Consider the following 27139-nt stretch of genomic DNA (forward strand, 5'->3'; position numbering starts at 1 on the left):
TCACTGTGAAGTACACAGCAGTGAGGGTGTGACCCTGGAAATGCAGCACTTAGGTCAGGATACTCAACTGCTGTGCTCATCAAAACCCACACATGTCCCATTAGATCCCACGTGAGGCTCCGGTATTAGGACCCAACTGTCTTCCCGGCTCAGAGTTTGCTTGAGTTCCGGTTCATCTGTGCACCTGGGCAGGGGGTGGGGGACACAGCTGTGGACCCAGCGTCTGCACACCGGCTCACCCCAGTGACTGTGTTTGTCCTGGTCCTTCTCTGATCCCCCTCGTGACGTCACGCTCCTCATTAGGCAGCTCAGAAGGATTATCAAATGACTCCACCATCAGAACCGCCAGTTCCTATGCCAAAATAGAACTGTAATATCATGCTAAGTTTCTGTCTTGATTTCTTGAAACTCTTCCTCCTTGTTTTTGTTGGCATGGCTAATTACTAGTATCTGTTCATGATACCATACACTTCCAATGCCCAGAAAGGAGAGGGGGAGCTGCAGGACACCACCAGTGTTCACGGGCTAGCCTTGGACGCCTATCGTTGCATGTCAGCTGCTTGAAAGGTGGCCGTGGTGTGGAACACTTGTTGACCACCAACTATGTCCTCGCTGCTGTGGGCGTTGCTTTCCACACCTTGCTGCATTTATTGACCACAGCGATCCTATGAAGTGAGTTTTATTGAAGTCCCCGTGTTACAGATAGAGAAAGTTGGCATCGTGAGGTTATCCTTGCCCACGGGTTTGAACTCCGGCAGCTTGGTTCTAGGGTCTGCTCACAGCATCACCACCCAGTCCACCCTGGATAAAGCCTTCCGCAGAGTAGCGGAGTGGACACAGAGTAGGGAGGGGGTGCATGGTTGAATCTCAGAGTCGGCCGGGGCGAGGATAGGAATTAGGAAAGGCTCTAGATGTCACACTAAAGCATTGAGGCCTGGGCTGGGGAGTTTTGAGAGAGGACAGATGAAAGCAGAGGTTTGGGCAGAGAGGTGGTAGTGTTGGAAGGATGAGGGGATGGAGGGGACAGGCCCCAGGTGAGGCCAAGGGCCAAGGTGGCCTGTGTCTGAGATATGTTTCTGAAAGACCAGCTCCTCCTAGAGCTGGATCAGAGGACAAGAGGCTCAGATGATGAGATGAGTGCAGGCTTTTGGCCTGAGGCTCCAGAAAACAGAGCTGGGTGCCTGCAAGGACTGAGGAGAGCTGCCCAGCCTGGAGTCAATTTAAGAGATGGAGTCGCTGGAGGTGGGACATCTTGTTGGAGTGCTTGGGGGTGTTGCCGGCAGTAGCTGGAGCCCCGAGTGAATGATGCATTAGGGAACGAAGAGGAGGGCGTGCTGGGCACAGGGTCTGCAGGTCCTCTCTGCTCCCTGGGACTTGACTCTCGGGCAGAGCATTTCTGTTAACTAAGCTTCCAATTGCGCTGGACTAACGGTAAGAAAGCAGCCTGGTTCCTGCCCGTGCAGAGCTGAGGTTAAACAAACCCCGAGGCCAGCATGCAGGGACAGGTGGGAGCAAGTGTCGCAGGGAGAAAGGGCTGAGTGCAGGAGGGGGCTCGGCAGGTGGTGGGGCCGTCAGACGAGGTGGGGACCGAAGCTGGGCCGAGAGGAGGAAGAGCAGAGGTGAGCTAGGCCAGGAGATGGGTCCCAGTGGGAAAGCGGCCCTGAGCTGGGGCTGAGGCAGCCCCCCTGAGCCGTTGCTCCACAGGTGCACGTGTGGCAGGCCTGCTACCTGGCTGAGATGGGAATGTGTAGGGGGACACCCAGGAGGTGTGTCACACGAGCCAGACCTGTGAGCTCTCACTCACTCGTGTGTTTTCTCGTCTGTGCATTCCCTCACCAGTCAGCGTACACTGCTGGGATGAATCAGATCCAGTCCCGGACCGGGGGGCCCCAGGATGTGATGAAGAGGACAGAGCAGAGACATACAAATATCCACATGCAGTGTCATCATAGGTGATGAGCAATGTGCTGGCCCCCAACCAGGCTAACTCCTTGGCATGTGGCCTTGGGTTGTGGCTCCGAGGCCACTGGGAGTCAGCTGCAAGCAAGTACATGATCACTGCCTCCCCTCCCCAGTCAGGGGTATGACCTTGACTCACTTTTGGGGAACTTTCAGGCAGGGCAGGACCCAAGAAGGAATTGAGGGTAGGGAAACTTACCTTTCAGAACCCCCAGGCCACCCCAGGGCGGTTGGTACCCCCAGCTCCTGTGACGATCAGAGGCGGTCTTAGTCAGACCACCCAGCTTCTGCTGTACTTTGATGTCCTTGGGCATCTCTTCTCCTCCGATAAACAAGGGTCAGGGTATGGCTTATTCAGGAGTAGCGGGTTCAGCTGCTCTGAGGTCCTGGGCTGGAGCCAGCTTCTCTCACCTGCTCCCAGGATGCAGGAAGTACCTTCCGGCCGTCTGCCCGAGTCAGCCCAAGCACTTGGCAGCTTGAGGAGCCAAGGATGTGTGCCGCTGTCTCTCTGTGTCCTAAGTCAAATTACCAACTGGGTGAACCCTGCCAAGGCAGAGTGAGCAAAGAGAACTTGATGTTCTTTTTCAGAGTTCAAAAATAGGCCTTTTTGAGTTTTGAGGAAGATCTAGACTTTTTTTGTAAGAAATCACATTCCCCTGTGCTAAATTCAGCCCTGCCAGTATCTACAAAGAATGAAGCAGCAGGCAATGTTGATGTGCTGTTTTTCTCTGTCACTCACTCCTGGTGACATGGGGTGTGCAAAGCCAAGCAAGGAGAACGTCATGGTTTGGTCCTTAGGTCGGGAGAAGGAAATGGCGGCTTCGTAGCCACGGGCAGCCTGCTCGGTGCTGGAGATTTTACCCGGCCCCTCCCCCTCCAGTCCTCCTCCCTCACCTTCTTAGAACTTTAATCTCTGAATTGCAAAGTTGTTTTATTTCCTCTTCTGGCTGCTACTGATACACATTACCTCCTAGAATATATGTCGTCTGTCTTTAGAATTCTGAGGTCGAGGGGAAATTTTAGAACTTTAGACCAGTCGGTGACCTAGTATGTGGAGGTGTGGGTGAGGACATTAACTTAGAAGCCAGGAGGGTCTTCACCAAATGGTCTTTGACCAACCATTACCCTCTTGAGCCTGCTAGGAAAATGGGGGTTGACGGTACCTGTCCTGGATGCTGCTCATAAAAATCAAACACATAAGACAGTGAGAAATTGTCAAGTGGCTATTAAGGCCCATGAGAAGGTAAGAGATTGTCCCTCATATGTGACCCATTTTAGAGGTGAGTACACTGAGGCGCAAAAAGTGGAAGTGATCTGGACAGAGTTACTCGGTAAGTTAGCACCAAGGCTCAGGCCAGAGTCCAGGTCTCCTTCCTCTGTTCCCCGGCACTTCCTCGTAACCTTCCTGCCTTGGCCCCCTCTTTCTGGACCATTAGGAAAAGCTATCATTCAAGCACAAAATGCATTTCCCATTTTCCCACCACTCTATACACTCTAAGCAGGAGAAGCCATCTGAGGTTACATCTTTCCAATGATTCCCAGCAAACTGTTTTTCCAAACCTAAAACTCAGCAGCAGCCCAGAACCACCATCAGAGCCACTGTCTGGGTGGGGGCTGGAAGAGCCCACCCCAGAAGGTGATTCCAGGTGATCTGATTCACCTGCTGCTGACGCAAGCCTCGGCTCCCTCTGCCCACGGAGATGCAGCCTAAATTAAGGCCCAAAGAGCTCAAAGCAGTGCAGAAGCCTCTCTCCTTACCAGTTCTTAACGATGAGCAGGCAGGTCTAATTTTAGCAGAGAAGACTCTCAGAATGTGAGAAACAGAAGGGACTTTCAGATCATCTTGTCTTGTGGTTCTTAGCTCCCACTGAGCATCAGACATTGTCCAAGGAGATTAAAAATACATTTCCAGAGATTAGATCAGTTTGTCCAGGAGGACCACTGGTATTGTTGTAAAGTTCCTGGGTCATTTGTATGTGTAGCCATGATTGAGACCCAGTGGTCTAGTCTTACCCTTCATTGTACAGGGGAAGCTGAAACCCAGAGAGGGGAGTGGACTTATCCAAGGACACAGCAGCATCAGAGGCAGAGTCAGGACTGGAACTTGGGTCTCTTGACTCTTCGCTGAAGGTTCCCGTGTTGTCTAACTAGAAATCGCATCTAATGAAATGGCCAGGGGAGGTTTGTTTTTTGTTTTTTTTTCATGAACAAATGTTTACCAAATATCATCTTCTGAAAGAGGTCCAAGACAGAGAATACTCTTCCCTGACCTCTGGAAGCCCGGACAGCTCTAACACTGTGCTGACTCTACAGGGACCCCAGGTGCTGTGAGAGAACTAGAGGGGAGGCGGAATGCGGGGGCTTCTGGGAAGGAAGCGTGATTCCAGACTCAGAGTATGGGGAGGTAGAGTTGTTAGATACTGGATGTTCAGTTGGATTTGAATTTCAGATTAAACACTTAAGTTTCCCGTAGAAAAAGTTCTCAAATGCTGAACGGGGCGCGCTCATATCAGAACATTATTCATTGTTTATCTGAAATTACCGCTTAACTGGGTATCCTGTCATTTTATTTGCTAAATCTCAAAACTCTCCGGTGGGGGTGGGGCTGCATTTCAGCAGTGGGGGGTGTAGATGGAAAGAGGATCGATCGCCAGCGAATGGGTGGCGTTGGCAGAAGCAGGAGCAGCCGCTGAGCATTGGTGTTGCCGGAGCAGAAAGGGCCTGGGCGAGGGACAGGGCGACTGAAGCAGGACCAGCCCAGGGAGGATGGGTGAAGCCAGGCCTTGGGGTCACAAGGCATTGTCCTCCCAAGTGAGCACTGCACCAGCCTCGCAGTCCCACAAGCTTGTCTCTCCTCTCTGTGGTCAGTGCTCCGCATTCAGCCTGAATAACGGGAACCTGAGTCAGACCATCTCACTTCCTGCTCAGGCCACACCTAGAAAAAGATATCGGAACTTCTTCTCTCGACCTAGAAGGCCCTAGAAGGTGTGACCTGGCCTATTTGAATCAAATCTACTCCAAAGCATTGTTGTAAAGATTCAGGCAGTGTTCTCAACCTTGGCTGCCCACTGAAACCACTTGGAGAGCTTTTAAAATTTTTCTTGGAATATAGTTTTGATTGATTTACAATGCTGTGTTAGTGTGGGGAGCTTTTAAAAAGGCAGATGCTTGCCCCCAGCCCTGGGGATTGTGGTTTCCTTGGTCTGGGGGAGTCTGGGCATCGGGAGTCTGGGCATCAGGAGTCTCAAAAGACTCCCAGGGATTCGGATGCACGGTGACTGAGGGTCACTGCTGTAGAGCGTGCTCTCCAGCCCCACCGCAGCAGCTGGTGAGGCCACGTTGCCCTCTGCCATGGGTCCAGCTTCCCCTCTGTCCATCTTCAGTTTCCCCTTCTCTCCCTGGCCTGTGGCTTCCTACCCACCATCCCTCTGTCCAAAATATTCTACCTTCTTTCTTTCAACTTGGCCACCATCTCATTGCTCCCATCCTTCTGTCCTCTTCTCCCAGAGCACCTTGAACTTCTTCTTGACGACACTGGGCATCCTCTGCACTTAGGTTTTCAGTTGTGTGGGTACTTGCTTAGTCTCTAGTTCCCGGCAGACTGTAGGCTGCATGGCAGAGGCCCCGTCTCTCTTAGTCCTCACCATCCCCACCCCCACCCCAGCCCACCCCGGAGCTGGACACATGATGCTGGATTTCAGTAGATGCCGAACAAATGAAAGGATGAAAGAATGACTGATGAGGAGAGGGATACGGTCAGGTTTGCATTTCCAGAGAGATCTTTCTGGCTGCTCTCTGCTGAATGCTGCTGGGGGAGGGTCGGAAGAGACTGAAGCCAGCATCCCAGTGATTCCGCAGCTGGAATCACTGGCGAGAACTGATAGGGCCGTGACCAGGACAGAGGTGATGGGGTGGGAGATGGGACAAACGAGAGATCCCGTGCAGGAGGGTGAGGATTTGGGGGGAAGGGTGCCATGTGACTGAGGTTCTACCCCAGGGCACAGGCAGGGTGAGAAGATGAGAAGGAGGAGTTCTGTTTTGGCCAAGTTGGGTTGACTATGTCAGAAGGACACCTAGGAATCTGAGGCCAGGGACTGGAGACACCTAGGTTGGGGATAGAGATTGGACAGTAACATCAGGAGCAGCAAGAATAAAAACCAAAGTGTTTCTTGCCATTTCTGTGAGCAAAACTTCCTGGGGCATGGAATGTCTGTGCCTGGGAAGCCGTCTGTCTGAGAGGCGCGTCACGGGCCCTTGTGTCCCCGCAGCTATCCTCGGCATGCACACGCTTATGAGCAACCAGCAGTACTACCAGGCCTTGGGCAGCAGCTCCATCGTGAACAAGGAGGGACTCAACAGTGAGTACCGGCCCCGCTCCCTGCCCCACCATGAGGGCATCTCAGAAGTGAGGGATCCTCCCGAGTCTTGCTACCTCCACCCACTCTCTGCAATCTCATTGCAGAAGGTTTCAAATTCTACTAGCTAAGACTGCCCACCTCTTCTTTTTACCCTCCTGGGATCCTTGTGGCTTGATTACAAAGGCGTTCCCCATCCCAATATTATCAGAACATCCTCCTTTATTTTCTTCTGTAAGTTTTAGAGATTTACTTCTTATACTCCACTTCTTAATCCTCCTGGCGTTCATGTTTGTGTGCAGTGTGAAATGAGAGCAAGCTTTCATTTTCTTATGTCAATATTCCATTGTCCCAGCACCACTCTTTGCAAAGTCCATCCTTTCATCCCTGATATGGGGCTCCACCCGGATCATAAATGTTCATGTATCCACACGGGTCTGTGTCTGGGTGCCTCTCCTCTTCCACAAGTCTCCTTGTCCCTTCCTGTGCCAACACTGCATTGTCTGAATTGCTCCACTGCATTGTTCCAAGCTGGCAATTTGGCCCCAAAGAGAAATGAAGGTGCCCAAAGCACAATTACCTTTTCCTCTGGAAGGCCTACACATTTCTTTCCCATCTAGTCTTCATTTTATCCTCACAAGAACCCACTGGGTAGAACGACTCTTCCCACTCTACCGTGAGGACTCCCAGCTTCAGACAGTTTAGTGAATTCACCTAGTTCTTGCAGGTCGGCAGAGGCATTGTCCAAGCGGGGCCCAGACTCCTGGCCCCATCCATCACCATCCTCCTCCAGCCCCTCCCCTCGTAACCCCCGAGAGGCCCAGGCTTCCACGTCCCTGGGCTCCACCGCCACTTCCTTCTGAGGTCCTGGTGTCGCGGGAAAGTGACGCCCGTCTCTGTGAGCCATCTCCCTGTTGTCGGTCACTCTAGGTGTGATCAAACCTACACAGTACAAGCCTGTGCCCGACGAAGAACCAAATGCCACAGACGTGGAGGAAACCCTGGAGAGGATAAAGAACAACGACCCGAAACTTGAAGAGGTCAACCTCAACAACATCCGGGTGAGGCTGCCTTCACTCTGCCTCCCCTGCTCTGGGAGTGTGGGGGAGGCCGAGTCCACTCAGACGCAGACAGCCCAGGCCAGGCTGCACACGGACAGCAGCGTCCTGCTTGGCCTCTGGGTGCTTCTGCAACCCTAAGTGGGAAGCATTTGCCCAGTGTCCAAAGACATACTCTAGGCTGTTGGCCCACATCTCTCTCTGGGCCCTTCCTGTGTGACCAGCAGGCAGAGCGGGGACGGGTGGCCAGGCTGTGGGAGGAATGCAGAAGCAGGCCCAGCTGCCCGCTCACCTGCTCAGCCCGGGAGCCAGAGAGATTAGCTCTCAGGGGGTGTGGATGTAAGATAAGAAGTGGGCCCCTCACTTCCCCCCAGCTCCCTTTCCCTTTCTTCTCCGCTTTCTTCGGAGTGGCTGCCAGCCTCATGGCATGATCAGATTGGAAACCTGCGCCTGCAGCGTCTGCCCCACCTGCGCTTCTCTCCCACGGGGGCTAAAGTGACGCTCTGAAACGCGAGATCCCTTCGGGTGCCTCCGCTGTCTGCCATGTGCCGTGGGAGACACTGGCACAATTCAGAACTGGGCACCCTGGCAACATCTATGGGCTCAGAGAAGTGTGGGATGGGGGGACCTGGCCAGGCACTGTGCCTTCCCCGTGGGGCCTCAGGCAAGGGCTTACCCTTTTCAGGCCCGTTTCCCCTCTGCATGTGAGGTAGTTGGACTAGGTCAGTGGTTTTCACTTGAGATTAAAATAATAATAAATACCAATGCCCAGCCCCTCTTCCCACAGACATTCTGATTTTACTGGTCCAGGGCAGGGCTGAGCATCAGCATTTTATGAAAGTTCCCTAGCACCTCCAATGTGTGGTAGGGCTGAGACCCTCTGGGGCAGATGTCTCTTAAAGATTATCTAGGGCAATGCCCCACCTTAGTTTATGGGAACAAGCTCAGAGACGGGCAGAGACTTCCCCAGAGTCACACAGCAAAGTCAGAGACATCGCCCGTTGCCCACACCCCCAGGCTGAGCTCTCAGCACGACACTCTCCTGCAGCTTTGCCTTGATGTTTTCTGCTCCTCCGGTCTCTGCGTGTACAAAGAAAACTGCAGGTGCTATCTGAAATGTTCAGGGAGGACTTTCTCAATCTGCTTACCAGAAAGTTCTCCCCAAATCTCAGCCATCCGGGGCAAAGCAAGAACCCTTTGCCCTTTCAGCTCTTTGGTCAGAGACGTGCTGGGCATCAGGTTGCATCAGGTTGTGAGAGAATTACTGCCCCATCTCTCTGCCCTGCCTGCTCCCGGCAGGGCTGCTGGTCACTGCTTGCCTTTCTCTCTGCAGAACATCCCCATACCCACTCTCAAGGCGTATGCAGAAGCCCTCAAAGAGAACGCGTACGTGAAGAAGTTCAGCATAGTGGGAACACGAAGCAATGACCCTGTGGCATTTGTACGTACCTTTCTGTTCTGTTGCATTGAGAGTGGGAGGCCTAGAAACAGGAAAGTTGACATTTGTGGCCCCAGGACTGGCCATGTGCCACCGATGAAAAGCCCTGTGTGGTGAGGTGTGATGTGGTGAAAGGCACACGGCGAGGAGCCAGGAGGGAATGTGGACGGAACAGCCGTTAGCCAGGCACCGTCTGTGCATTATCCTAGTTAACCTCCACCATCATCCCCGATCCCGGAGGTGCAGAGCTCCCCACGTTACAGATGAAGGACCGGGGGTAGAGGGAGCTCAGACAACTTGCTTTGTCCAAAGTTTCACAGCAAGTGAGAAGTGGAGTTGAGGTTGGAATGCAAGTCACACGGACCTTAGAGTTGGATCTCTGTCTCCACTCTGCGTAGACAAGGGCCTGCCCCTGCTTGGTCCTCAGTTTCTCCATATCTAAAACTATTGTCTTCACTGGTGGTTCCCAATGATCAATTTTATTTGATTTTTCCTGTGTCAGAAAAATATTTCTGATTAGATTCAGTTCAGTTCAGTCACTCAGTCGTGTCTGACTCTTTGTGACCCCTTGGACTGCAGCATGCCAGGCTTCCCTGTCCATCACCAACTCCCGGAGCCTGCTCAAACTCATGTCCATCGAGTCCTCTGTTGTCCCCTTCTCTTCCTGCCTTCAATCTTTCCCAGCATTAGGGTCTTTTCCAATCAGTCAGTTCTTCGCATCAGATGGCCAAAGTCTTGGGGTTTCAACTTCAGCATCAGTCTTTCCAATAAATATTCAGGACTGATCTCCTTTAGGATGGACTGGTTGGATCTCCTTGCAGTCCAAGGAACTCTCAGGAGTCTTCTCCAACACCACAGTTCAAAAGCATCAGTTCTTCAGCACTCAGCTTTCTTTATAGTCCAACTCTCATATCCATACATGACTACTGGAGGAACCATACCTTTGACTAGATGGACCTTTGTCAGCAAAGTAATGTCTCTGCTTTTTAATATGCTGTCTAGGTTGGTCATAACTTTTCTTCCAAGGAGCAAGCATCTTCTAATTTCATGGTTGCAGTCACCTCTGCAGTGATTTTGGAGCCCACAAAAATAAAGCCTGTCACTGTTTCCACTGTTTCCCTATTTGCCATGAAGTGATGGGACTGGATGCCATGATCTTCGCTTTTTCAATGTTGAGCTTTAAGCCAACTTTTTCACTCTCCTCTTTCACTTCCATCAAGAGCTCTTTAGTTCCTCTTCACCTTCTGCCATAAGAGTGGTATCATCTGCATATCTGAGGTTATTGATATTTCTCCTGGCAATCTTGATTCCAGCTTGTGCTTCATCCAGCCCAGCGTTTCTCATGATGTTCTCTGCATATAAGTTAGCTAAGCAGAGTGACAATATACAGCCTTGATGAACTCCTTTCCCAATTTAGAACTGTCAGTTGTTCCATGTCTGATTCTAACTGTTGCTTCCTGACCTGCATACAGGTTTCTCAGGAGGCAGGTCAGGTGGTCTGGTATTCCCACCTCTTGAAGAATTTTCCAGTTTGTTGTTATCCACACAGTCAAAGGCTTTAGCATAATCAGTAAAACAGAGTAGATATTTTTCTGGAATTCTCTTGCTCTTTCTAAGATCCAGTGGATGTTGGAAATTTGGTCTCTGATTAGATTAAATTGTACTTATTATAAAGTCGCCATCAACTCCTTTTTTAAAAATATTCAATGCATATTTATGGAGTGTTTATGTCCAGCACTGAATTAGGCTCTGAGAATACAACTGTGACCAAGATAGTCATAGCTCCCACTTTCATGAACATAATGGTCCATGTAGACAGATAAAGGATAACAGTACAGTATGATTACTACAATACTAATAGCAGGTTAAAAGGTACATGAATTAGCCTACCAGCCATGGTAATTAACCATTTAGTAGCAATCAGTTTTGTTGATATCCACAAAATAACTTGCTGGGATTTCAATTGGGATTGCATTTAATCTATATCAAAATGGGAAGAACTGATACCTTGACAATATTGAGTTTTCTTATACATGAATATGGAATATATCTCCATTTATTTAGTTCTTCTTTGTTTTCATACAACAGAGCTTTGTGGTTTAGCTCATATAGATCTTGTACATATTTTGTTAGCTTTATACCTAAGTATTTCATTGTTTGGAGTGCTAACATAAATGGTATTTATGTTAAATTTTAAATTCTGCTTGTTCATTGCTATCTATGGGAAAGCAGCTGACTTTTCTTTATTAACCATATCCTACAACCTTGCTATAATTGCTTATTAGTTCCAGGAGTTTTCTTTGTCAGTTCTTTTGTATTTTCTTTGTAACCAATAATGTCATTTGCAAACAAGTGCAGTTCAGTCGCTCAATTGTGTCCGACTCTTTGCAATTCCATGGACTACAGCATGCCAAGCTTCCCTATCCATCACAACTCCTGGAGCTTGCTCAAACTCATATCCATCGAATTGGTGATGCCATCCAACCATCTCATCTTTGCACACAAAGACAGTTTTATTTCATCTTCCCAATCCAATCTATATGCTTTTTATTTCCTTTTCTTGCCTTAGTGCATTGGACAGAACTTCTGTTACAATGTTGAAAAAGAGGGCTGAGAGGTGGCATCTTTGCCTTGTACCTAATCTTAGAAATAGTTTCAAATTTCTTACCACTAAGTATGAAGTTAAGGGTAGGGATTTTTTTGTAGATAATCTTTATCAATTTGAGGAAATTGCTCTCTGTTCCTAGTTTACTGAGACTTTTTATCATGCATGGATGTTGGAATTTGTCAAATGCTTGTTTTCCGTCTATTGAAATGACTGATTTTTCTCTTTTAGCTTGTTGATGTATTGAAATGTCCCACTTAGTCATAATTCAAAATACTTTTTAATTTATCTTGAGATTTCTTCTTTATTAGAAGTGTTATTTAGAAGTGTGTTGCTTAATCTCCATGTATTAGGGGAGTTTTCTACTTATCTTTTTGTTATTGAACTTCTAGTTTGATTCATTATGGTCTGAGAACAGACATTGTATGATTTCTGTTCTTTTAAATTTGTTATAGTGTGTTTTATGGCCCAGAATGTGGCCTGTTTTGGTGAATGTTCCAATGTGCATGAGAAGAATGTCCATTCTACTGTTGTTGGATAAAATAGTCTATAGACATCAATTATCTCTAGTTGATTGATGGTGGTGTTGTGTTCAGTTATGTCTTTCCTGGTCTTTGACCTGCTAGAGCTTTCCAATCCATAGAGGTGTATGGACGTCTCCAGCCATGATAGTGGATTCATCTCTCTCTCTCTTTGCAATTCTATTAGTTTTCGCCTCATATAGTTTGATGCTCTGTTGTTAGGCACATTCTCATTAAGGATTGTATGTCTTCTTGGATAATTGACCCCATACTTTCCTTCTTAATCCTGATAAATTTCCTTACTTTGAAGTCCATTCATAGCAATCAATTATTTTCTCATTTTTAAAATACACAGGACATTTCCATGGTTGTTTTTGAAATGATAGGAATAGCTCATAGTCTCACTGCTGCCGGTGGAGAACCTCTGGTTAGATGTTCTCTAACCTCAGGATGTCTCCCGTGGGTCCTGAATTTGCCCACAGAGACTCAGCTGGCAAAGTCACATGCTCTGCCCACTGCTGTTACTGGATCAGAAACCAAGCCCATCTGTGCTGGCAGCCAGCTCCGCTCCTCAGATATTTACGGGGAATTGACCCTGCGCCAGATCGACAGCTGATGTCATCCCCTTCACACCAGGAGACCCATTGTTGAAGATGAAAATTCTTCTGGGACGACTGGGAACAAGCTCCCAGAGCTCCCTTAGTGTCCGCACTGCCTGCCCCAGCTCTTCTCCTGCCCACTTCTTTACTCTGGTCCAGCAGACAGAGTGGACACCTGGTCTGACACTGTCTATAGGACCAGCCCAGTCACTAGTGTGTCTACTTGGATCAGCCTGGTACACTTACATACTAGCTGCCAAGTATTTTGATTATCAGGCCACCCCTTTCCTGGGGAGCAAGAGGGATGCTGTGGGTGGGCACAGACTGGGTCCATCCCCACAGGAGGGTCCAACCTTCGCAGGGCTGGAGAGGAAGCTGACATGTCATCCCGGAGTATGTGAAAGCAGGGGAGCTGAGGATGTGGGCTCTGAAGGCATCCTAGGAGCTGAGCCTTGTGAAGGCTTCAGCAGGCAGGGCCAATGGAAAGGGCATTCCTGGACCAGATCGTCATTTCAGACAACCAGGACCCACTGATCTTACATCCTGGCTCATCAGCTGCTGGTGTCTCCTTTCCTCCATGACACATCATTTCCACCACCTGCTAATTACTTCATTTCCTCCAGAGGCTCTGATTGTCATCTACACCCCCTGGCTGAAGTCCTCCAACGTGCTGGGGCCACCCGGGCTCCTGTCTTCCGGTTTGCGCTGGTTACCTGCCCAGCGGATGGCTTCCCAGGCTCCCCTCTCTGCTGTTCACAGAGAATGACAACTCCATGGAATTCCAACAGGGACACAGAAGAGACACGTTGAAAGCATACAGGGGACTTGGGACTCTGCTAGTCTAGTGACCAGTGGCTGAGGACCTACTATGTGCTGAGCACTGTGTGGGTGGGAGGCTCCCTTGGGGTGAATGAGGTGCACCAACAGCCCACCAACAGCATATCGGCTAATGGAGGAGACAGAACCGCTATGAAAACAGCTCCGAACACAGGAACACAGGTTCCATGAGGGAGGTTATGGATAAAGTCTGTGAGGTTCAAGAGGGCAGGCACAGCAAGCTAGCGGGCAAGACTTTTAGAGAAAGGGGAATCAAGAGTGGCCTGGGAGGATGGGCAGGGCTTGGATGAGTGAAGCAGAAAGGAAGGGCGTTCCAGGCGGCGGGGAAGGATGAGGAAAGGCAGAGGGGAGGGAGAGCGCTGGGTGCCGGGGCGGGGCGGAACTGACAGCAGCACCACCAAGAGGGGCAGCTGGAGTTGAGGCTGATCAGGGCGGGGGAAGCAGGTAATAGAAGGTTTGGATGCAGGTTACGGAGCTGAAACTCTCCAGCTGGAGTTTGGGGCCACGGCAAGCCAGAGGGGAGCAGAGACGCAGAACGGTGCTTGGTGAAGGACGCTGAGACCTTCCTGGTCCCTGACTGCGTGTGAGGGACTCTCACTCCCAGCAAGGCTCCCCCAGTATTTTAGGTTCTACCCACAGGGGTTCCAGCCTTAATCAGATCATTCATGGGTACCCTACCTTTTTCTCCTATGGCTCAAGGCCCTTGCCGAGATGCTCAAGGTGAACAAGGCATTGAAGACGCTGAACGTGGAATCCAACTTCATTTCCGGAGCCGGGATCCTGCGCTTGGTGGAAGCACTTCCGTTCAACACTTCTCTGGTGGAACTGAAGATCGATAACCAGGTGGGATGGGCAAGGGCCTCCTCGTGTCCTTCACTTGATGCTTGCAGTTCTGCACTTTCTCATTTGCTGCTGCTTGTGAAAGCTCCAGAGCCCAGCTTTAAAGAGACCTCCAAGGTCATCCAGTCCATCCCCTCTACCATGCTCACAGTTCCTTCTTCATCATCCCCACCAAGTGCTCCGCCAGCTTCTGCCTGGGTACCCCTAATGATGGGAGGCTCACTCTTTATTGAGATCACCCCTTTCATTCTTAGTGAGGATATCCTTCCTTATATCCAGTAGAAGTCAGCTCCCTGTAAGTCCTGTTTGCTGAGTTTAATTCTGTTCTCGGCAGCATACAGGGCACATCCGATGCACAGATCTTATAAACCACTGGAGCCTTCCTCACTGGGCAGAACAACACCATTTTTATCCATCACCCCCCCACACCCCACCACTCAGTGGGCGTTTGAGTCTCCTTACCATCAAGGTTATTCACTGGGCAAATTCTCGTTTGCCTTTTTTCCTTACAGGGTTATCATTTCTCTATAACTTCCGTAGTTCAGTCATTTATTTTCAGGGCAACCATTTCAGCTCTAACTCTCTAAGATGATCCTGATAACAGTATCATGTCTGTTGCATGTGTTGCGGGTTCCCTGTGGGCCGGGCTCTGTGCCGTGGCCGGGCTCTGTGCCGTGCACCCGATACACATCATCTCTGATCCTCCCAGCTGCCCTGCAGGATGTGAGTGTTACAGTCTCAGTTTTCAGAAAAGAAAGCAGCTCAGAGAAGCTGAAGGCTAGCAGCTTTCTCAGGGCTGCCAAGTGAGCACTTTCAGAAGCAGGATTTGATGCAGGTCTCTGACCCTGAAACCCACTCTTTTCCAGTACACCATGTTGCTTCTCATGCTAAAATGCTTTCTTCTTTATGGTCTGATAGACAGCTTGCTTTTTTTCCCTACATGAAAATGTTTGCTGAAGGGTCATGTAAATGTGTGCATAGGAAAACGATTGGATGAAATATAACAAAATTGTATACAGTGGTTGTCCCTGAATGAGATTATCTCTACTTTTTATCCTCATTAAAAAAAATACTACAGATATATAGAAAAGTGCATAGAAGTTAAGTGCACAGCTTAATGACTCATATAGGCAGGTAACCTCTGTCGAGAGGTTAAGCATTACCAGCTTCCAGAAGACTTTGGCAGTCCCTTCCTTGGTGGCTCAGACAGTAAAGAATCTGCCTGCAACGTGGGATACCCAGGTTTGATCCCTGGGTTGGGAAGATCCCCGGGCGAAGAGAATGGCTACCTATTCCAGTATTCTAGCCTGGAGAATTCCATGGACAGAGGAGCCTGGCAAACTACAGTTCATAGCATCAAAAAGAATCGGACACGACACGCTGACACTCCTCCCAATCTTAAACCTTCACAACTCTTCACAGTTTGCTCCCTACTTACGTTCATGGCTCCATGACTTAGAGCTATACTTTTCTCTCCCGAGGAACGTCCTCCTCTGCTCTGACCTCTTCTCTGCCTAGAGAAATCCTCCTCTTCCTTCTGGATTTGCTTGTAGCCTCTCCTTCTCCCAGTGGTTCTAGAGCCAGCCTGAACCAGCCTTCTGGAGCTAACTGTATAGATCCCTTCCCGACTCCACTTGAGTGATGGCATACTGGTACCGTGAAGTCACTCCTAGTGAGAGCATTTACACTGTGGAAATTGGCAAACACTACAAATCCAACCTTTTTTTCCCCCGCCAAGAGCCAGCATATAACTGCTTTCTCCCTTCAGTCTGCCACAGGGCCTCTGAGCCTCCCTGGAGAGAAAGTTTAAGCGCTCCTTCCCTGGTTCTCCTAGCACCTTGGCTTCCTTGTGACCATCTCAGAAGTGGGGCTGTGTCCAAGTCATCTCCATATCCCAATACCCAGCTCAGAACTTGGTCCTGCAGTGGCACCTGATAAGCAGGGCTGCCCTGGATGGTTGTATGTGTTGTTCACTGTACAATGAGGAGACAGGGGACAAAACCCAACTCATAATCTACTCTTTAAAACTTTGTACAGGGCTTTATTCATCCGGAGAAGGCACTTTTCTCTAATTCATAAAGAGAGGCGACATGAGCCTGCCGCAGCCATGTTGTGTGAATTTGCTGCATTAAATTCTTTCCGTCTCTCACATGCCAGTAGCCTGCTGTAGCACCCATTCCCAGCCCCCACTGCTTCCATCCTTTCTTCCATTGCTGACCCTGCTCTATTGCAGGCAGAGGGGGCAGATCAGATGGAACAAAGGCATGTAACAGGCTTGGCAGTAGCCTTAGGCCAAGCCCTGGGATTGGCTACTCATGTGACGCCAGGCCTACCCGGGCAGGGAGTCAGGATCTACCCAGCGTCAGCTGAAACCTGATTCCTGGGGCAGAATGTCGGCCAAAGATGACCAGGGCACTGGCTTCAGGTCATTGTGGTAGCAGCTTACAGAGAGCAAGCTGCCCACTCCCCTCCCAGTGCTCCCGCCCGGAGACAGATCCCGTGCCGACCATCACCCTCACCCTGGCTAAACATCTGTGCAAGGACATTCACTGCCCTGAGCCTCAGTTTCCTCATTTGTAAAATGGGGATAATACAAATCTCTCCTTCTTAGGAGCTAGGAGATGAATACTATGAAGTTGTCCACTTTTATATTTACTCTGAAGGTGACCTAGGGAGTTCACACATTTTTCTAAGAGTTAATGTACTGAGCAGGTACCATGTATCCATTATCTCATTTAATGCTGGCAAAGACTCTCTCAGTGGATGTCACAGCCTACTCTAGTATTGTGGATGAGGAAACTGAGGCCCAGGCAGGCTGTGTAACCTGCCTGAGGTCATACCGGAAGTAAGAGAGGCAAGGTTAGAATCCAGGTCTATGTGACTCTAAAGTCCGTGAGCTGTGCCTGTCTGGGTTCTTGAATCTCCTGTAGTTTTGTGCAGGTCTTGGTTCTTCTCAGCTGTCCCTTCCCCTTGACTGGTCACCACCTGCTGCCACCCCATCCTAGGAGTGTCTCCCGTTGTTTTATCTCAGGGTTTAGTAAGTGCCTGCGGGACCCAGGGCTGTGCTGGGCTCTGTGTGTGAATACTGGCTCTGTCCTCTCGAGATTCCACACTGGATGAGATGACAGACAAGTGTACAGTTGATCATCCAGCCAGGTGCTCTAGCAAGCCACACACAGTGGGGTACTGTGGGGAAAATTTTCAGTCAGGAGAAGGCATCAGGGAGGGCTTCTTGGAGGAGGTGGAATTTGAGAATAAACCCTAGGGTGGACAGTATGTCAGAGGGTAAAGGGGAGGCTGTGGCATCCCCGGTGTAGGGGACCACAAGAACAAAGAGAAGGCGAGAGGACGGCTGTGGAGTCAATTCAGAATCGACTGATGGGACCACCTGAAGAAAGCCAGAAAGGGAGCTGGGGGGACCCCAAAGGGCTGGGAGCGGGTAGTTCGAGGGGAAGTGGCCTGCGGGCTGTCATCAGCACCCCTCACAGTCATGCTCTGCAAAGATGGTTCCCGGCTGGATGGGAGAGGGTTGGGGGCAGGAAGAGGGCATCAGGGCTTGGAGACCAGAGGGGGCTCTGACCACCCACATGCAGGGGGCCTGTGGGGAGGTGCTCCTGAGAGCCTGAGTCTGGAGAAACAGGTCTCGAGGAGGGGGCTCTGCTGGCTCGGGCTCGGGGAAGGCCACCCATGCCTGTCTCAGTGCCCCGGGAGGCATGGGCTCTGGGGGAGGGTGGCCAAGAGGAGGTGATGAGTGGTGTTGGATTTATTCCTCGTTCTTGTTAGTCACCGAGGTCCCCAGAGGCCACAGCTTTCTCCTCGGCCCTGCGCCTGTAACCTGTGTCAGAGTCCTCCCTTCTCCTTATACGGCCAAGGAGAGGGACTCGGGGAGTTCTGCCCAGGGTGTCACAGAGCCTCGCAGGACGCAGACAGGATAGGGCTCTGAGGCTGCTTGCTGACTCAGCCAGACCCTCTTTTCCTTCCACGCTCTTGCTGCCTGGAGTCACCCTGGGACAGTGATGAGTCTGGGCACGCGGGAGGGCAGGGGGCCGACTGCAGCTGAGGGCACTGAGACGTGTCTAGCCCAGCCCCCCTTTTGCAGATGGGGAAACCAAGGATTTGAGAAGGGATGGAACATGCCCAATGTCACAAATCAAGTTAGGCTCAGAACTGGGCTGGAACTGAAGCACCCAGCTTCCAAACAGGCTGCATTTATGAGCAGACAGGAAGACTCTCCCAGAGCCCAGGAGGCAGGTAGGACACATGGGGTGCCTGCAGGCCCATCCGTCCCGAGCCAACCATGTCCCAAGCGGTGGCTCTTCGCCCCTCTTGATCCACTTTCCTCTCCCACAGAGCTCCCTCCAGCAGGCCCTTCCCAGGACACTTGGGGCATGGGATACGCCCTGCCCCTCGGCAGAGACGAGGCCTGAAAACAGGCTCCCTCCCCACGTGAAGACATGTGCAAAGTTTAGGGGGATTTCGCTGGGTGTCTCACATTTCATTCCAATATTTGACAGCAAGAATGTGCTTAATATTTTGAAAAGAAGCTAAAGGGAGTGGATCATGTTTTCTTGTTTTTCCAGATTGGATTGTTTTCCTAGTGGAAGTAAATTTAGAAAACAAAAGCTATGCTAGAATAGGATCCTGAAGGTTTTCACAAATGGTGACACCCATTAATTTTAGATTCCACAGTCAGGGCAGCTTTTTAAATGAGGCTGAATATAGCTTTTGGTGTTGCAAGATATAAGGAAAACACACTCTTGAAAACCAAGAGAGCAAGACCAACTGTGTTTTATTTTGTTCCTTATAGTTTTAGCTTCTACGCAGCAGGTCTCCGTCTGTGCATGGCTTTTGAGTCTGCAGGCTCGTTTTGTACTGAAGTAACTCAGTCTGGAAGTATTCAGCCTCCTTAAGAGGCCAGGCATGTGTCACTGTCCCTTCCTCTAAATGTCAATTATGCTCTTTTACTGACCTCACTCTAAGGGAAAGATGAGATGAAGTCAGTGGAAATGACAGAGAAAACCCTTTTCCTGTGCAGATCAGAATAAGCCAGAATAAAGATTTGGGACCGTGACCATCCCACACCATGTCAGGTCCCCACTGGAGGCTGTACTCTGTTTGGAAAAGCTAGGCAGGAGACGGGCTGACCCAGGGGCTCCCTGGCTTCAGATCTCTGACGTTTGAAGTCAAACAAGGGATCGAGTCCTGGCTAAGCCCCAGCTGTGTCGTGTCTTTCTGGGTAACGGGGGAAAGTCACTTATTGTATCCATGCCTCAGTTTCCTTACATGCAAAATGGGAATAATACTCACACTTGCCTAATAGGCCTATGCCTCATATACCTGACATATAGTCTCTCCGCAATCAAGGGGGGAGATGTTTCTATTGTTAATTAGGCCCAGTCGGTGGTGGGGAGGACATCCAAGAGATTCTAGCTCATGCAAGGAACAACTTTTAACCACTTTCTTTTCCTCTCTGAGTCCCTCTCTTCCTTTCCTACTTGAGTTTATTTTTTATTGACGTTAACTTATATATAGTGAAGCAAATGCATCTTGAGTAGACAACTCAGTGGATTTACGTATTTATGTGTAGCTGTGTGATCCCCACCAAGTTCAAGATGTGGAACACTTCCAGCACCCCAGCAGGCTCCCTCAGGCCTCTTTGCCAATCAGCACTCTGCAAATGCGTGAATATTCTAATTCCTGTCATCAGAGGCGAGTTTTGCCTGTTCTTAAACTTCACTTAAATGGAATCTTTCTGGGTTTGGCTTTTTTTGGTCAACATTGTGAGTCTATCAGCTGTCTACAGCTGTGTAACAAAGTATGCTCCCTTCCCCCCAAAAACTGAGCCTCTTAAAACAATATGAACGTGCATTTAGCTCACAGTTTCTGAGTCAGGAATCCAGGAGCAGTTTGACTGCATAGATCTAGCCCAGTCTCTAATGAGATTACAGTCAAGGCTTGACCAAGTCTGAAGGCTTGACCAATGCTTGAGGAACCGCTTCCAAGTGGCTTCTTCCATGGCTGTTGGCAGGAAGCCTCAGCTACTTGCCATGTGGACCTCTCCACAGGGCTGCTTGAGTTCCTCATGGCATGGCAGCTAACTTCTCCCTGAGCTAGCGATCCAAGGCAGGGAAAGAAGAACGCCCAGCCAAAAATGCCTGTTATGAGCCAACCTTGTGTCTGTTAGAAATGAGTCCCTAAGCAAAACCACCCTCAAGGGGAGAGGAATGAGGCTCTGCCTTTTGAAGGGAGGAGTGTCAAAGAGCTTGCAGGCTGTTTTATTTTGGCTGCACTGGGTCCTTGGCGCTGCGCTCGGGCTCCTCTTTATTGTGTGAGGGCTTCTCGCTGCAGTGTCTTCTCTTGCTGTGGAGCACCGGCTTGAGACCGCCCTGGCTCACTAATTGCATACATGGGCCTAGTTGCTCTGCAGCATGTGGGATCTTCCCAGACCAGGGATCAAACCCATGTCCCCTGCATTGGCGGGCTAATTCTTAACCACTGGACCACCAGGGCAGTCCTGCAGGCATGTTTTAATTGGCAGAGTGAGAATCATTTATATCCTTTTTCATTGCTGCAGTTTGACCAGAAAGGCCTTTCTAACCAGCAGAGCAACCCAAGGATGGAGTAGGCACCTCAAAGAGTGGTGTACTGCCATCCCCAGGGGGTGTGGAAGTGGAACAGAACAATCTGGGAGCTGTAATAAAGGAGGGAATGTTAATATCAGCCAGGATCTGGGACTCTGAAATTGGATTCGATAATTCCCAAGGCTCCTTTCTGTTGTTTTTTCAAGTGTTCTCAGTTGTCTGTATTTTCTGGATTAAAGAAAAGGCCATAACTGGCCCCGTGAAATGTATCAAGTGAGCTTCTCGGTGTCCATGGCACCTCTGTCCAGCTCCAGGTCACAGCTCAGCTGCACCTGAGTTGTTGGATGGTTGTTTCGTTAAGTGGGGAATCTGATCATCTGCTCCTCAGATTGATAACACACGGCCAGAGTAAAGGCTGAGGGAGCAGGAGGTGGCATGCCCTCCTGAAGGACACATCAGTGTTGGTGCCCTTTGCGCACGGCAGTCACACGTTTCGTTCAAAATATGCTTATCTTTTTAACCCACCAACACTGCGTCTCCACATCCAGCCTGAAGAATCCTCCTCCCTCTCCAGCAAAGCCCACTCCTGCATCATCTGTGACAGGGAAAACTGGAAGCACACACGATTATCTGTCTCTACTCGGGCATCCCATGAAGCAGTTAGAAGGGATGAGGTAGTTCTCCATGTGCTGACCTGGAAAGAGTCCAGAAAACATTAAATGAAAAAGATAAGTTACCTAACAATAAGTACAGTATGAATCCATTAAGGTAAAACATGAAAAATAAGAAAAATCTGTATATTTTTGTTACATATTGCATAGAAAAAAAAATGCATAGGAACACATCCTGTTGGTCATGGTGGTTTCTTCTGTGGGAAGTGGGTAGGACCGAGGATAAATGATGTGAAGGGAGACTTTTAATTTACTGCATCTGCTTTAGTATCATTAGAATTGTTAGTAATGAGATTATACTTACTCACAAGTGATTTATTTAATTTTCAAGCATGTCTGAAGTGGGGCAAGAGTTCTTCCCGACCCCCTCTCCCTGGCCCTGCCAGAGTCTGCTGCTCCACTTCAGTCTCCCCGAAAGAGGCTCCTAATTGTCTCATACACACTGTCAAGGTCACCTCTTAATTTTTTATGCCCTCCCAAACAAGCTAGTGATAGACTGAATGCAGGCTCTGGAGGCCTTAAAGGTCATGGAGCCTAAGCCTCCCCCAACAACATCTAGGAGACCCTTACGGGATGCCGTCTGCCATCTCGTCCCCAGGGACGAGCAGTCCACTCGCTCACCAGACACTGTGGATGGTTAGATGATAATCTGCACGCTGAGCCAAGCTCTTTTAGAGGCACTTGACTGAAGTGGAAACTAGCACAGGCTCGGAGTAAACTGTGCAAATCCTTTCTGCAACTGACTAGCTCTGTGATTGGAGGGACATTTCTTAATATCTCTGCTTATCATGTCTCTTGTTTATAAGATGAAAGTTATAAGAATACTACATATTCCATTGGTTTATAGGGAAGAGAAATTGACTTAGCTTATGTAAAGTGCTTATGCCATGCCTAGGACATAATGATCACTAGATAATAAGAGACCAGAGTTTTAGTCCTGACTGTCTGCAAGGCTGCCTCTCTCATCTGTGAAATGATTGAGGTTCTTCTGGGCTCAGAGTCCCTGGAGAAAGGAAGGGCTTGAGAAGGTAGTAAGTAGGAAGCTTCTTAAGATGTATGCACATTTTCTATTTTAATGTAAAAATGTGGTTTGGGTCAGAGATTAACACTCCAGGCAGACAGGCAGTGATTATCTAATGTACCCTCTGGCGTACACCTGACATGTCTGCATGTATTCCAGGGCTGTCGGAGAAGGTGGTGCTGGAGCATCCTCTGAGGTCCTTCCAGCTCCAGCCTCAGCTCTAGCCTTGGCTCTCATTTAAGCAGAGGAAGCACAGCCTGGCTCCCATATGCACACGGGCTCAGTTTACTCATCCCCAAGCCCGGGGTTGCCTCTTCTTGCCTGCCCTGCCAGCCTCCCAGGGAAGGAGGGCAGTCGAATGGGGCAGTTTGCATCTGAGTGCTTCGTGCCCTAGACCAGGCAGCACGATGTGCCAGCTTTGCCGAAGCGGCCCCTGCGGTCATTGGCAGTCCCTCCGCTCAGGGGACACTGGTGCTTTCAAGACTAGTCCATCTTGCTTTCTAGCAGAGCTTGCCTGACAGGTGACAGCAAGGACAGGCCAGGTTTCCTGCTTAGTGGGGGGGCAGGGGACATGCCGGTTCCTTACCGGGGTCTCAGACCGTCTGAATCATCTGCCAGGCCGAGCCAGCCAGAGCCCAGGACTGTGCTGGGTCCTTCGAGGACAGGCCTGAGCCCTTCCCAGCACTGTCAGAAGCCTTGCCAGATGGGCTGGTGGAATCTTACCATCCTCCCTCTGCCTGCTCTAGTCAGCAGTTCCGGCTCTTTCTGAACCCACACAAGCTCCAGTGAACTCAGGAGACCTGGGAGGAGTTCTCTATCGAGAGTCTCAGCTGCAGTTCCACACCTGTCCTTCTGGATATTGGGCTGATGTATCTTCTCAACCTCCCCAAGCTGCTGCGCACTGATCATGTTCCTATTTTTTCCATCCAGTTCAATGCCTTGCCCTTGCCCTAGAGATGCAGGGTACTGTGGGCTCTCTAAGGGCTCACGGTCTGGGTGAGCCACCATCCAACAGAATTTTGTGTTGATAGAAGTGTTCTGTATTTGCACCAACATGGAAGCCACTCGCTAGTGGCTCTTGCACACTTGAATGCAACTGAGGAACTGAATTTTAAATTTTATTCAGCTCTTAATTCAAGGATAGTTGCTTTACAATATTATAGTTTCAGATGTACTGTGACTCAGTATTTTTACAGATTATACTCCATTATAAGTTATTACAAGATAATGTTTATAATTCCCTATGCACTACAAGATGTCCTTGTTGCTTGTCTGTTTTATATGTGGTGGTTTGTAGCTTTTAACCCCCATCTGTATACTGCCACTCCCCACTTCTCTAACCCCTCTGGTAGCCACTAGTTTGTTTTCTATATCTGTGAGCCTGTTTCTATTTTACTATATATATTCATTTGTATTTTTTTTAGATTCCATATAAATTTTATTTATTTAAATTTTTAAGAAATCAATCAAAAATGGGCAGAGAATCTGAACAGATAGTTTCCCATAGAAGACATACAGATGACAAACAGGTACATAAAAAGTTGCACAAAATCACTAATCATCAGGGAAATACAAATCAAACCACAGTGAGCTATCACCTCACACCTGTTAGAATGGCTATTATCAGAAAGACAAGAATTAACAAGTGTTGGCGAGGATATGGAGAAAGGGAACCCTTAGGCACCGTTGGTGGTAATTACAATTGGTGCAGCCACTATGGAAAATAGTATGGCTGTTCCTCAAAAAATTAAAAGTAGAACTAACATACGATCCAGCAATTTCACTTCTGGGTGTTTAGCCAAAGAAAATGAAAACACTAATTTGAAAAGATATGTATCCCTATTCATTACACCAGTATTTACAATAATCAAAACATGGAAACAACCAAAGTGTTCATTGCTGGGTGAATAGATAAAGTAAATGTGGTATATCCAATGGGATATTATTTAGTCATAAAAAGAATGAATTTTTGCCATTAGTGACAGTGTGGATGGGCCTAGAGGATATTGCGTGAAGTGAATTCAGAGAAATATAGATACCATATCCTCTCATCTGTGGAATCTAAGGGAAAAAAAAGATTAAACCAACCAAGCTCATACATACAGAGAACAGACTGGTGGTTGCTAGAGGCAGCGGGTAAGGGGTGAGCGAAATGGCTGACAGATGTCAAAAGGCACAAACTTCCACTAATAAGTAATGCATGGAGGTATAATGTACAGCATGATGATTATAGCTGATAATACTATATTGCATATTTTAAAGTTTCTAAGAGAGTACTTTTTTTTTGGTTGTGTGGCTTGTGGGATCTCTGTTCCCTGATCAGGGACTGAACCTGGGCCACAGTAGTGAAAATCCGGAATCCTAATCACTGGGCCACCAGGGAACTGCCAAGACGAAATCTTCAAAGTTCTCATAATAGGAAACGATGTATGTGACTATGTATGGGGACGGACATTAACTAGACTTAGTGTAGTAATCATTCACAGTGTATGTAAATATCAAATCATTATATTGTTATGTCTGAAACTAATGTTATGTCATTAAAAAAAGATTTAAAGAGCCCCATGCAGCTGGTGACTGCTCTGCTGAACAACACAGGTCTAATAGGAGAGACAGTTACGGAGGCAGGTGACCCCATAATGCAGATTGACTGGGCTGGGAGTGGAGAGGAACATAACAATGCTTGAGTGGCAAGTAGGGAAAGATGGTTTCCAGGGGTAAAGATCGGGAAAGGCCTTGTCAGGGAGGGGCATTTCCACTAGCTATCAAAGCACTGATGCTGGGAAAGAGGAAGGCGGGAGGAGAAGGGGATGACAGAGGGTGAGATGGTTGGATGGCATCACCGACTCAATGGAAATGAGTTTGAGCAAACTCTGGGAGATGGGGAAGGACAGGGAAGCCTGGTGTGCTGCAGTCCATGGGGTCACAAAGAGTCGGACACGACTGAGCGACTGAACAACAAATTAAAGCACCAGGGACACATCAGCAGGAGGGTGAGGGAGGGTAGGCGCATTCCACGTGGAGGCAAGAGGACACAGGAGCCTTGAGAGGTAGACCTCTGCCTGCATCAGGCATCAGGTACCAGACTCTCCACCCCGGGGTAGCCAGCCTGAGGAAAGGAAGGTGAGGACACAACTGTGCAGGGCCTGAGCGCCAGGCTGCAGAGAAGGCAGGGTTTATCCTGTCTGCTTAGTGAATGAACTGAGACCCTACAGGTTGGGCACAGGGCACTGAGAACATAGTGAACTCCCAATAAACGGCAGCAGTTATCAGCCGTGGGGAGTCGTCGATGGTGCTTCTGTGTTTCGTTGCTGCTTCTCCAGGTCAATTTGGGAGTATTGCCCTCTTAGCAGTACGAAGTCTTCTGGTCCATGAATATAGGGTGTTTTTACATTTATTCAGGTCCTCCTTAATGTACAATGCTGTTTATAGTTTTCAGCATGCAAGTCTTTGTTTCTTTATTGAATTTATTCCTAAGTGTTTTAATGTTATTGTAAATGAAATTATTGCCTTAATTTCACTTTGGGGTTGTTCATTGCTGGTGTGTAGAAACCCAGGTGGGTTTTGAATACTGATCTTAAACACCCTGCAAGCTTGCTGAATGTGGTGATCAGCTCTAATAATTGCTTTTTGTGGATTCCTTAGGGTTTTCTAGATACAGTACTGTGTCACCTGCAAATAGAAATAGTTTTGCTTCTCCCTTCTCTGTATGGTGACTTTTCTTTCTTTTTCTTACTTAATTGTCCTCCAGACAATGTTGGTGAAAGTGGACATTGCTTTGTTCTTGTTATGAGGGGGAATGTCTTTAATCATTAAATAATACTGTGTTAGCCTTCCTTCTGTGTCTAAACCTTTTTAAAATTATGTTTACTTTTTAATATCTTATTATACATGGTAACAGAAAACTCAAAACAATACAAAAAGAAAACAAACTCCCAAGCTCATCACCATCCGTTTGCATATGTATGTGTGTGGGAAATATAGCTAACTTTACATAGTAAGTACAACCCATCTTGTCACTAGGCTTTGTCTGTTCAATATTGTGTCACAGCATCTGTCCAGGCTTGGGCCCAAAGAGTCACATCGCTATTGTAGAGCTGCCCATGTTCTACTGTAAAGCTTAACCATCTTTTATTTGAGAAACTGCCTCTTGATGAATGTTTGTTTCCCTTTTATTCCCACCGTTACAAACAGGAAGGGTGAATATCCACATCATATCCTTCCCAACACTGTGTATTGTCATGTTTTACTTTCCTTTTCTTCTTTGTCAGATGATCACTGTGGATCTGGGAGTAGAGAATTAGCATAATTAGAGTGAGGCTTTAGGAGGCTAACTCTGGCAGTCCCAACTTTCGGTGTGACCTCAGACAAATCCTCTTCCCTCCCTGGGCCTGTTTCCTCATTTGTAAATCGGAGAGATTTACAAATCTCTAGTCTAAAGGACTGGTTAGCCAACCTGACCTTGCCTGGAAATCACCTGGGGAGTTTTAAAAACCATGGACACAAGAGTACCGCAGCCAGTGATTTAATTAGTATGAGAGATAGCCTGGGTTGTAGGATTTTTAAATCTCCTTGAGACTAAACGATATGCAGGTCCTTCCTGCTCAGATAGTCCAAAAAGGGTGCTGTGGCGCAGCGTAAAGATCTCTTCCTG

At 48.6% G+C, this 27139-nt stretch overlaps 1 protein-coding gene across 2 annotated transcripts in view; it reads left to right on the forward strand.

Moving 5' to 3' along the window:
• Positions 1-27139, forward strand: part of TMOD1 (tropomodulin 1) — an 84986-nt gene that overhangs the window by 49777 nt on the left and 8070 nt on the right. For both annotated transcript variants that reach the window (XM_043891172.1, XM_043891173.1), the window contains exons 5-8: positions 6228-6317; positions 7245-7375; positions 8706-8813; positions 14072-14215. In XM_043891172.1, the coding sequence (XP_043747107.1) occupies positions 6228-6317; positions 7245-7375; positions 8706-8813; positions 14072-14215 (473 nt within the window). The remainder of the gene's footprint in view (positions 1-6227; positions 6318-7244; positions 7376-8705; positions 8814-14071; positions 14216-27139) is intronic.

The sequence above is a fragment of the Cervus elaphus genome, chromosome 29 (assembly GCF_910594005.1).
Source record: "Cervus elaphus chromosome 29, mCerEla1.1, whole genome shotgun sequence".
Lineage (NCBI taxonomy): Eukaryota > Metazoa > Chordata > Mammalia > Artiodactyla > Cervidae > Cervus > Cervus elaphus.